At 40.8% G+C, this 12,829-nt stretch overlaps 1 protein-coding gene across 2 annotated transcripts in view; it reads left to right on the top strand.

Annotated features, from left to right (window-relative positions):
• Positions 1-12,522, top strand: part of RNF115 (ring finger protein 115) — a 74,636-nt gene extending 62,114 nt beyond the window's left edge. For both annotated transcript variants that reach the window (XM_044672560.1, XM_044672557.1), the window contains one exon: positions 11,924-12,522. In XM_044672560.1, the coding sequence (XP_044528495.1) occupies positions 11,924-11,946 (23 nt within the window). In that variant the 3' untranslated portion in view covers positions 11,947-12,522. The remainder of the gene's footprint in view (positions 1-11,923) is intronic.
• Positions 12,523-12,829: the final 307 nt, after the last annotated feature.

The raw sequence follows: 12,829 nt of genomic DNA, 5'->3' as shown, positions 1-12,829 counted from the left end.
TTACTAAGATAGAAGGTAACGATTTAAAAAAAGAATGATAATTATTTTTAATCTTTATTTCATTTTAATAACCAATTTCTACATAAGTTATCATGTAAAACATTTCCATAGTTGATAATAATTTTGACATAGTAAGACATGCAATCCTTTTGCAGTTAACATTTTGTCAAAAGAAAGGAAGCCATTTAGTTTTAACAAGTTGGTACTAAGGCATTTAGACTATTTAACTTGAGTTTTGTTGACCTTTAAGGTTGTCTTCTTTTATAGTTGTTCGTTTATATATTCTTTATACATCTTCATTCTCTGTCACATCTTGTCAGTCTTTTTTAATTTAAATTTTTTTTGATTCTTCATGTTCATTATAACTTGTAGTGTAATAATCTATTGCATCCTTATGCCATATTTTATTCCAGGGCTGTTTATTCTACCTAATTCTTCAGAGATAAGGGTTTTTTGCTCGTTTTAATGCCTCTAAATCTGTGTTGGTGAACCTATGGCACGGGGGCTGGAGGGGGCTGCTCCCTTCCCCTCTCCCCCAAGCTTGTGGACATTTCTCCCATGACCTGCCCCTCTGCCCAGCAGCCCATTGGGCCCGCTTCCTTTCTTTCCTGTCTGGGGTAAGGCGGGGGTGGGGCTCCTGTGTGATGGGAGAGTTGCAGTTTGGGCACTCGGTCTCGGTCTCTAAAAGGTCTGCCATCGCTGCTCTAAATGGCTCTTCAGTATTGAGTAGAACTCATCTGACCACTGCAGGTTGTCACATTTCTGCCTAAAGATATGTATTCAGGCTGGTACTCACCGAAAATCCTCTCATTGCTGAGTCGAGTCTCTGAATTTTCTAATGGAAGTGTAAAGCTGAGTAATCACCGAAGAGTTTATCATTTCTTCTCAATGAACAAGTGTTTATTGAACAGGGCATGGACATCTGTGCCCAGCAGGATGCAGGGCACACTTTAGGAGGTATAAATGTAGGGAACAGGCTGCCTGCTTTTGTGTAAAGCTCTAAAATCGGACACACGGGATATAAGGGGGAGAGCCATCCTCTCCCTCTCATTTCTCTTAAGACAGGTTGATCTGAGCATTTCTGTTCTTGCAGTGTTCCAGGCACTGTGCTAGGCACTGGGGATACCAAGACAGACACAGATTAGTTCCTTCCTTCAAGGCAGAAATCACACGTGCGTGCATAAGAGAGAGAGAGAGAGAGAGAGAGAGAGAGAGAGAGAGAGAGAGTGTGTGTGTACACACACATATGTGTATATATATAAAATACAATGTATAAAAATAAATATGTAATTATATAAAATGGATCTAAGATAGTTTGGGGAATGAGTAAGCTAGCTACTAGAGGGACTAGAAGAGGCTTTACGTGGAATGCAGTGCCTGAGCTGAATCTTGAAGGAAATCAGGGATCTGGGAGGTGGAGGTGAGGAAATGATTGCATTCCAGGCCCAGGAAGGCACAGAGATAGAGCACAGTGTATGTAGAACGAGTTGGCCATTATGATTAGATTGCAGGGTTTGTGGAAGGGAATAATATATCAAAAGACAAGAAAGTTAGGAAGGGCCTAGGTTGGAGGGCTTTGAATGCCAAGCAGGAATTTATACTTGAACTTAGAGGTTATGGGGGAACCAGAAAATAACATGCTGGAACAATATTGTGAAGGAGAATATTGGGAAACAATCCAGATGACTGGATTCCTTTAGTGAAGTTTAGAAAGCAGGTGGGTTTGGGAAGAAGAGAATTCTGTTTTGAACTGGTTGAGTTTGAGATGCTTATGGGACATTCTCAAAGTTGCCAAGAAGCAATTCTTGATGCAGGAGTGCAATTTAGGAGGGACGTTAGGGATGGACAATAGACTTGGGAGTAATTCCTATGGAGGAGCCAATTGAACCCATGGGAAATGAGATTTCCCCAAGTAAAATGTGGAGAAAAAAAAGAGAAGGCCTAGGACAGCGCCTTGGGGTGCACCCATATAGTAGTTGTGCCATAGGTGATGAAAAAGTAAAGAACTGAAGAACAGTCAGACAGATGGGGAACCAGGAGAAAGTGTCACAAAAATCTCAAGAGGAAAGAGTATCTAGGAAGAGAAATCAACTGTGTCATGCTGCAAAGAGATCAAGAAGAATATGAGTTTGCCAGAAAGAGTGTCGGACTTGGAGACAGGAAGACTCTCATTTGTATCCTTCTTTAGACATATAATAGTTATATTATCCTTGGCAAATAGTGGAGCTTCTTTGGGTTTCCATTTCCCTGAGCAGAATGAGGTAGGGAATCAGTGTCAAAATAGAATTACTGAGAGCCTAGGGGGTAATAAATTTAGAATGGATGACAATCAGTCCAGTTTTGCTATTTTCCCAGTCTTATTTAGTAGCCACGGAGCAGAATTCACGTGGCCACAGTTATTACTTAATTGAATATTAGTATTTGTCAAGCAGAGGAGGGAAAATGAATGGTAGTGAATCACTGAAGTTGATTTACTTTGAGGTCAAGATTAATCAGGAAAGTGAGAGCCGCTAGAGTGGCAGAGATAGACTGGCAGGACATGATGCCATTTATCACTTCAGCACGGCTCTCCTTTCTCTACCCTAGGAAACTGCTTTCTTCTTCTGCCTTCCCTTTCCCATGTTAAATAAAATTCATTAAAAAAAAAAAACTGGTGTTGGAGGCTTTGTTTTATTTTTATTTTTTAAAGCTCATACCTTCTGTATTAGAATCAATACTAAGTATTGATTCCAAGGCAGAAGAGTGGAAAGGGTTAGGCAATTTGAATCAAGTGACTTGCCTAGGATCACACAACTAAGAAGTATTTGAGGTCTGATTTGAATCCATGACCTCTTGCCTTTAGGCTTAGCTCTCTATCCGCTGAGCCACCTAGTTGCCCTTAGTGGCTGTTTTTAGGGGAAGGAGAAAAAATGTGCTAAAAACCACATCTCACTCTCACCTGATCAACTCGTATATTTTACTGAAAACCAGCTTATCTATCCCCAATCCTGTCAATCAGCTTCCTCTTCTCTTCTGTCCATTGTCTGATCTTAGAGATACGTTCTTTCTTTAGAATATGTTTTCCCGTCTTTCCCCTCCATCATTCCTTAGTCCAGGCCTCCATATCTTGTGTCTAGAGTATATGGCACCATGCCTAACTTTTCTGATTTCCTGCTTACCTTCTTGCACACAATCCATTTTACACTGTGCTGCCAGATTCCTTTTGGTAAGACTCCCCTGTCCTCATGCTCTCCTCAGTGCATCTCCCTACTCTAGTATATTTAATGATGATTAGTTGTCTGCCTGATTAAGTCCATGCTCCTCCTTGCCTTAATCTAGCATGAAGAGTGGCCCTTGCCTTAGTCTAGCATAAGTCTGGCCCCATCCTGCTTTTCTAATTCCCATACACACTACTTTGGTCAAATGAGACTGCTCTCGACCTTTCTTTGTTGTTCCCACCTTTGTGCCTTTGCTCCCTCTTTTCTTTACACCTGGAACATTCTTTTGGCTATATCTCTGCCTACTGAAATCATCTTCTTAAGTGGAATCTGCCTCTGCCCTTCAGATGTAAAACTCCCCTTTGTCTAAACCCCAAGAGCATGTCATACCTCTTCTGGTATGTGTTTAGGCTGCATTTACATTCTCATTTATGTATATTCTCTACTAGCATATAAGTTTTGTAAGCCCAGAGATTTTCCTAGTCTTATTTTTCTCCCTCAGTAAGGCCAGTACAGAGCGCAATACATTTTTTTCTTATTGAACCAGACAATGGCCTTTCTTTTTTTTTTTTTTTTTTTTTTTTTTTTATTTTAAACCCTTTAACTTCTGTGTATTGACTTATAGGTGGAAGAGTGGTAAGGGTAGACAATGGGGGTCAAGTGACTTGCCCAGGGTCACACAGCTGGGAAGTGTCTGAGGCCGAATTTGAACCTAGGACCTCCTGTCTCTAGGCCTGGCTCTCAATCCACCGAGCTACCCAGCTGCCCCCGGGCCTTTCTTTTTTAAAAGCTGATCTTTTTATTTAAATGAAAATAAAGTCAGGAAGACTGGCAGTTGAACTTCTGTGGTCTTTGATTGTCTTCTAGAAGCTGCTTGAATTCAGATTCCAGGGTAACCAAACCATTCATACCATTCTCATCATTTTATTAGTGAGGAAACTGGCTTAGAAGGGGAAATGATTTTTCCAAAGTCATGGATCTAGCCATTGGAAGAGCTGGGAGAAGATTCCTGGTCTCTGGCTCTATTACTCCCCACCTTAAAGTGTCCTCTACTCTTAGTGGAATTTATGATGTCAAATATAGGAGGAAAATGATAAGCTTAAATTTTAGTGGAGTTTTTCTTCAGGGAGTTGATATATCTGTTTTTGGAGCCCTTCCCAGAATTCTTACAAACCTTTGGATTAGTGTACTCACTAATTAGTAACTTCAAACACCAGCAAAAATCCTGCTATAAAAATTTGCTATACAAAGGGCAGGTTAAGGATGCATATGGAAAAAAACAAAACAATTATTTATGCGAAGTTGTAGAAAATGGGTGAGTGGGTAAGGAAAGGAGTAAATTAAATTTTATGAAATGCTTATTTTGTGGGGCAGCTAGGTGGTGCAGTGGCTTCAAATTTGACTTCAGGGACGTGTATGACCCTGGGTAAGTCACTTAACTCCAGTTATCTAACCCTTACTAACTCCTCTCTGCCCAAAACCAGAAGGTTAAGGGTTTTAATTTTTTTTTTTTTAAATGCTTGCAGTCTCCTATCAGGGTTTGGGGGAAATGCAATAATTAAATAGGACAAGGTCCTTGCCTTCATTGATATGAAAATCTCAGAGGATTTTTAAAGTATTTTGTTTGAATAATTGTATCTGTGCTATACAACCCCTTTGGGATGTAAGACTATTGAGATTATCCCCATTTTACAGAGGGGAAAGCTAAGGCTTATTGACATATCAAGAAAATTTTATGGGGAGAATTCAAATCCAAATCTTCCCAATTTTTCTTCTCCTAAGGAGAACTAAAGTCAAGAAGGAAGCCTTGTGAAAAATGAAGTGTCAGAAGCAGTGAATTGAATGAAGACAAATTGTGTTCTAATGCTTTGGGAAAGTGGTTCTCTGAGCCTCAGTTTCCTCATCTCCAAAATGGAGGAATGGGGCGAGGGGATTAGATGGTCTCTCAGGATTCCTCTCCACTTTCCAGGCCATCATCCCCTGGTACACATGGAAATTGATTTAGCTGGACTTACCTAAATTTATGCGGGTCATGCTTTCCATTTTGCTAAACTTTTAACTCCCACCTATCTACAATAGTCTGGGACTCTGAACTCAGTATAGTAGTGCCCCCAAGAATAGAAATACTACTTCCAAACTGGCCCCCACAGCCTTCGTTGAAGGAACAACCCTTAGGGCAGGGGTCGGCAATGTATGGCTCTTTCTGCAGGAGCCATAAAGTCCATTTTTTTCCAGCCGCACTGCGAGTTACGGCTCTCACGAAATTACATTTTAAAAAATGTGGTGTTTATGGCTCTCATGGCCAAAAAGGTTGCCGACCCCTGCCTTAGGGAGATGCAGCCTGGCAGGAACTTCTCCTGAAGCTAAAGCCCTGTGCCTCTTGGCCAGACCACTAAAGACCCAGAAAAGAAGTTCTCTACACTGTCAGGTGGTTCAACATCAGAAACAGGATTTTATCCATGGAAGTGATATGAAAAGTGATACATAACCCTTTGCTTTGTGGCTGTCCCCATAGCTGCACCCAATTGTGTTGTCTCCCCATGTGAATGTGAGCTCCTTGAGCAGGGACAGGCTCTGCTCTTCTATGGGTACCCCCAGCACTTAGCACAGCATGGTAAAAATTTCCATCCACTCTCTGTTCATTCAGTCTTATACATAATCTTTTACCTGAGGATAGACATTTTCCTATTTTTGTGGGCAGGGAACACAGGAGAATCATGGAAAGTAATTACTAATGCTTATTTCCAGGTATTTTGATTTCTTCTCTCATGTCCTGGGAAACAAACTGTTCACGTGAAGAATCAAATCGATCATTCCCAACTTCATAAACACATTGTCCTTAGTCCTTGTGTGGAAATAGGAATGGAGGAAACAGAAGAAAGGCTTGGGGTAGGCACCAAGGAAGGCATCTACACTCTGACTTCTTTTCCATACAGTCTTATTTTGAAAGTCTTCTTGTCTCAGAACAGCTTAGCGATTTGACATGACGTGTTCAGTCAAAGTGGGGCACCGTCTTACTAGGCTCCTAAAGTCATAAAGATTTGGACTCGATGGTCATTCTGTGGTTAAGTCGCTAGAAGGGGTCTGAGGATTGGAGGAGGAAAGGGGTAAGGAAGATTGTTGGGGGAATAAGAAGGTCTGGTACAGAGATCTATTGCTTGTGGAAAAAATGGGTATTTCTAGGATTTAGGTTAGTATTCTGGGTTTCAATAGTCCTCCACTGCCACCTGGAACGGAACATCCCAATCCTTTATCATGGGCTCTGATTGGTGTCTTTCACCTCATTTTGTGGGATCTTGGGCCCACCATTCCACTTCCCAGGCTCCATTTGTGCTTCCCTGATCCCTTCCTCTCCAACCCTAGCTTAGAGAATAATTATGAAAACACACTACTATCCCTGGTAAGAGTGTACCAATTGTTTGCTCTATTATTCTAATCCCTGTTTATTCTAATCACCATTTTCTTTTATTTCCCTTTCTAAAAATACTCTTCCCTAGCCACTTCTGTATACTTAAAAAAACAAACACCCTTACCTTCTAAGACAGAAGATCACAAAGGCTAGGCAATTGAGGTCAAGTGACTTGCCCAGGGTCCCACAACTAGGAAGTATCTGAGGCCACATTTGAACTCAGGTCCTCCAGACTCCACAATGCTACCCAGCTTCTTCTCTTATATGTCTATTTAAAGGCAGGGACTGCCTTGTTTGTTTGTAGAATCTTATTTGGGCTACACAACCAAACCACCCTGTGAGGTAAGACTATTGCTATTATGTCCATTGAACAGAGGAGAAAGCTAAGGCTTAGTGACAGGTATCCCTCTTCCTTTGCTACAGTGTCTGGAACATAGTAAGCACTCAATGAATACTTTTTATTCATTTATTCTTTAAATGGATACAATTCCTATTTGCTCAGAGGTTAACAAGTTTAGAGTTTATTTGGTAGACAAGTGGAGCAAGGAGAGGTTTTTAAGCAATAGGGACATGAGAACCATGTATTAGAAAGGTAAATATAGGAATTGTGGGGGATAGATTGGAGGAAGGAGAGCCTGCTAAAGTAGGGAGACCAATTAATGGTAATAAGTACTCAGGGTGACAGCTACAAGAATGACAAAGAGAAAACATGTAAGGTAAAATTGATAGGGATCATGGACTTAAAGCTGATGGCTTTGGCCATCTAGTTAAATCCCCTCATTTTATAGATGAGGAAATTGAGACCTATAGAGGTTTATTGACTGGTCCAAATTCATATGGTTGGCATGGGGCAGAGCCAGGATTTGAACTCAGAAACTGGACTCAAAATCTGGTTCTTTTCTACACCTGATTAGGGAAGAAGTAGGTGCCAGGTACTACATGCATCACAGCTCATTAAATATTTGTTGATTGAGAAAAGCTTAACAACTTGGAAAAGGGAATGTCAAGGCTTCTCTGAATTATTAAGCAAACAGAGCCAAGAGTGTTGCTTTTTCTGTTGCCTGAAACTTGTTTAATCTGTTGGGGGAAGAAGAGCCTGTTAGAGTGGGAGATACTTAATTTCTCAGATGGTCCCTGATGACCTTTCATACAAATGTTCTGACATACAAATTAGCCTGATTCCTCTATCCACCTGTTATTCTGTTCCAGGGGCTGGCAGCATTGTTTAAAACCAAGCATCCAGCAAACCCAAATCCATCCTTTTCTGCTACTTGTTTCCCTAGTGTTTCTCCTGCTCACCTCTGGGGAAGGATTAGAAACAGTTACTGGATTTTTGGCAGGCCTTCCCCTTCCCGCTGTGCCCCCCTCAGAAAAGGACTACTTCCCCCCAAGACAGCTTGAAATCCTACAAATTCCCTCCCAGTGTTCTAGGGAGCTCTTCTCTGCTGGAATTAGCTTTTGGACAACATACTACTTAGAGACATAGAACAGTAATACATAGAATAGAAGAACTGGGCAATTCTTAACTTCCCCAGGAGACCTTTTTCGTCGTGCAGGAAGTCCATGGCCCCAAGGTTACAATCAGGGAATCCCCCTTCAGTCTCCAGATATTTTTCCTTCAGGGAACTCATCTTGAATGATTCTTTCACAGTGGCTAGATGAGGCTCTCCTTAGTATTCCAGTTTTGTCTTGGTGTAGTTCTCCTTCTCTGCTTCAGACCACAGAATAATCAGGGGATGCCAGAGGTCAGTGAGTCTGTTAACCTGCTTTTATCTATCTTCCCTTTCCATGATCACTTCCAGGGATAACACCTTGCATTTAAAGCCTACTTTAAAGTTTACAAAATTTTGACTTCTACTCTAGCACAATGCACAAAACAGATATTTAATGAGTGCTTTTCGGTGATTTTTTTTTCAAGCTTTTTTAAAAAATCAGTTCCTATGATTTCTTAAGTGTAGGGAGTTCTTCCACTATTGCCAATAAGTTTCATCAACATTTTTTCAGCACCTACCTACCACCTATACAGAGTTGGTATCTCCTTTCCTTAATTCATTGTTAGGAGAAAGGAGACAAACTGTGTTTAGATCTGTTCAGAGTCTGATTGGCTCTGGCTTCTTAAACCAGTTAACTGCTTTCTTGGCAGATTGTGAGCTCCTATTTGGAGCTCATTTGGTTGAATCAAGCTCAACGTTGCATTTAAGTGACTAAAATTATCTTGTTATTTATTATGAACACTGACAAGCACCTGGCCTAGCGTCTTTCCCTTGAAACAACACCCAACCCATCCCAGACAAATGAGAATCTAGATAGTAGATAATTCCTAATTTCCCTCAGTCACTCATTCCTATTTTTGACAGCTAAAACTCTTTGTGTTGTCACTTCAGCTGTTGAATCTTATTTGGCATTTAATAAGGTGCCTCGGGAGAGATGCCTGGGGTTAATACACACCTCTCTTCTGCTAAAGAATTCTTGTCCTTGGCTGCTTTCTTTGGTAAGACAATAACAATATGGTGGGATCATAGGTTTAGAGTTGGACAAGGCCTTTTGAGCTCTTAGAAGTGACCCAATAAAACTTTTGTAATTTCATTAGAAGTAAAATGAGATGATCTTTGTGCACTGGAATAAGGAAGAATTGGCTTAGTACAGTATGAGAACCACTCTGGATTTATAAGAGACTTAGGGCTGACTTCTGCTTCTGTCATTTATTATTGATTGGTTGTGTGACCGGGCAAATCATCAAACCTTTCCGAGCCTCAGTCTCTTCAGTTGTAAAATGCCTATCACATCACAAGTAGTACTCATCTCCCAGGGTTGTTGTGAGAATAATAACCACAACTGATTTGTAGCACTTTAAAGTTTTCCTATTACCTCTGGGATTAAACATAAACTCCTTGGCAAGATATTTTCAGTTTACATTCTGGCCTGTCCTCTGTTTCCAGTGTTCTAGTGTATTACCTAGTTCTGTGTCCAGGTCTGGCCCTAGAGGCCCACACGGGATGCTCCATCTCCTATGGCTGTGCCTTTCTGCTGGTTGTCCTCCATATCTGGCACGCTTTCCTTTCTAACTGCTACCTCTTAGAATTTCTGGCTTCCTTTAAGCCTCACCTCAAGTGCCACCATCTGCATTGAGGCCTTTCCTGGGGCTCCTACTTCCCAGTCCTTTCCTCTCTTAAGCTATCTTCTGCCTTCTCTGTATTTTGGATTTATGTATGTGTTGTTTCTCCTATTAGAATGTGAGCTCTTTGAAAGCAGGGATTTTTTTCCCTTTTATATTTTTGGTATTTAATACAGTGCTTGACACACTGTAAACAATAAATGCTTGCTGATTGGTTAATTTGCAAAGTGATTTACACACACATTGAACATGTAAATACTTTGTAAACCTAAAGGCACTGTATGAATGGCAGCTGTGCTGAAAAATGACGAATGGGAAGGCAATCTATGTCCTTGATTATCACTGTTCCTGCAAAAGTTTAACCAGTGTAAAACAGTTACTACCAGGAGGAGGTTAAAAGGGTCAGAAATTGCCTTGATCAGCAAACTTTTGATCTCTTTGTCACATGGAGAGAGATGGTTGCCAAGGATAAGACCAGCTTAGAAGGAAAACAAACTCATGAAACACTACCAGTTTCACAAAATCATGAAAAGCCATAGAGGCTAAAATAAACCTTTGGAAAACTTTCAATGAAATCGTGGATGATCATCTCATCATTAGGAGGTATCATCGTGAAGTGGAAAGCACCACAAGTACCAGAAGAGTCCAGGGTTCAAATTCTGCCTCTAACACAAGCTGGAGGACCATGGGCAAATCATTTAGTTAACCTGAGCCAACTTGGCCTCCCTCTTTAATGCAGTTGGGAGGAGGGCCATAAAAGAATGTAAAATGGAACGTGTTTATCAATGTTTCTATAATGATCTGCTCATCATCAGTGACAGTGGAACCACCCCATTTGGAACTTAATGCCTCCCTCAGCTCCTTTTATGTTATACAAGGATGAGTGTCTGGACCAGACCAAGTACCTTCTGAGGAAATCTGTGGCATCAGCACAGTCTTGAGAGCATAGAGAGATGGTTTTACAAGATATGCCAAGGAAGAAAAGACACCAACAGTATGGAAAAATAATAAACGACATTAGTATTCCTCAAAGGCAATTGAAAAATATACTGATATTTTTACTGCCAACTCAGACACTTATTTTCTCACCTGTATACAATCTTTATGACAATGGTCTACAAATAGATCCAAGGTATTCTTAAGGAAAATATGAGAAGGGAATAGGAAGGCTTTCCAAAATGTTTTTCTATAGCATTCTACATCTTTACACTGATGAAAATGACTAAAAGACGCAGAAAATACAAGAACTGCTGAATCTGTAGGATAATGGGAAGAATGTGAGATTCAGTCAGAAGATCTGGATTTGAATCCTGCCTCATTTACTTTTTTAGTGACTAGGTAAAATATTTTACTTGCCTTGCAGTTGGTTTTCTCATCTGTGAAATGAGAAGATTGGACTAAATGAGCTTTCATGGTTCATTACAGTTTTAACATTCTATGGCCCATTTTTAAAAAAACTTTACCTTTTGCCTTAAAAATGGATACCAAGTATTGGTTCCAAGGCAGAAGAGTGGTTAGGCTAAGCAAAATGGGATTGAATGACTTGCCCAGGGTCACAAAGCTAGGAAGTGTCTAAGGTCATATTTGAACCCAGGACCTCCCATCTCCAGATAGGCTTTCTATCCACTGAGCCACTGAGCTGCCCACTATGATCCTTTTAGTTTGAGGGCACATCTTTGTGGAAACAGACCCAGCAGAGCCCCTATGTGTTCTGGTCTCCCTCTCTCTGTTTCTGAAGCTGCCCCTGGCTAGGGGTTGATGACATTCATTGCCATCCTGTTCAGCAGTTTGGGGAAGGTATGCCCAGATCAGTCTTACGTGCTACGTGGAGGGGCTCTGGAGAAGCTAGTGGGATGGGGAGGAGACCCTGGGCATCGTGTGGCTCACCTGTGGTTGTCACAGAGCGACCGTGACCCTGAAAGGGGGCTTTGGGAACGTGGCTGCTTGCACAGTGCTGGTAGGTGCCTCTGTCCAAAAGTTTGGCGTGAAGTATGGTAAGCATTGTGGAGGCAGAGTGTCCTTTCAGAACATCTTTTCCCCTCATCCCCAGGTCCTTTTTCAGCTTTAGCCTGCTGCAAGCTGGGCTCGGGAGAGCGGTCTTACAATGTCTGGTTCTTATACCAAAAACATTATTAGCTCCTTGGTCTCTTCTTTCTTAAATGACAAGGTGTACTTTAAACTCAGTTTTTTTCCTTCTTGCAGGAAAACTTGTTCTCTGGAGCTGAAGAGGTCCATGCAGCCTAGAACATGAAGGGAAGGTTTAGCCCTCCGAAGCTGGGTAAAGATGGAACTACTAATCTTATACCCAAAGAGGTTTAAAAAAAAAAAAAAAAAAAAAAGGAAAAGATCTATGTGTCTGAAAAGATTCACAATAGCTCTTTTTGTAGTCACCAAGAACTGGAAATGAAGGGGGTTCCCACCAGTTGGGGATTGGCTGGACAAATTATGGTATATGTTGTGGAATATGAGACATGATGAAAGGGACTGTTTTAGAAAAACCCAGGAAGACTTGTATGAACTGGTGCATAGAGAAGTGAGCAGAACTGGAAGAAAAATGGATATAGTAATAATATAAACACAGGCAACTTGGAAAGACTTAAGAACTACCAATAATTGGTGCAGTAACCAACCCTGATTTCCAGAGAACCAGCCCTGATTGCAGAGAATGGATGATGAAACATGCTGTCCACTTCCTGACCAAGAGATGATGGACTCAAGAAACACAATGAGCCATAACCATTTCTACTTGGCCATCATGGACATTTGTTTATAATGCAGATTTGTTATAAGATTTTTTCCCCCAAATTTTTTTGTGGGGAGGAGCAATGGGAGGGAGAAAAAATAAATACTTGTTAACTGGAAAAAATAAATAAGTTTAAATTGAAATTAAAACCTGAAGTGGATTTATTAAAAAAGAAACAAAAAACTAAGACTGCATGAAGCAGGGATCATCTCTAACCAGAAGGTGATCTCTCTTCTTTGCACTCCAACTATTCTTTTGTCAATCATCAGTCATTAGTTAACCACCTTACTGAGCACCTACTAGGGTTTATAAAATAGAGCTTTTAAGAGACCTTTGGACATCTAGTCCAGCTCTCTCATTTTATT

Source organism: Gracilinanus agilis, chromosome 4, assembly GCF_016433145.1.
Source record: "Gracilinanus agilis isolate LMUSP501 chromosome 4, AgileGrace, whole genome shotgun sequence".
In the NCBI taxonomy this organism is placed as follows: domain Eukaryota; kingdom Metazoa; phylum Chordata; class Mammalia; order Didelphimorphia; family Didelphidae; genus Gracilinanus; species Gracilinanus agilis.
Note: the sequence above shows the minus strand (reverse complement) of the source record. Positions and strands in the feature narration are given on the sequence as shown.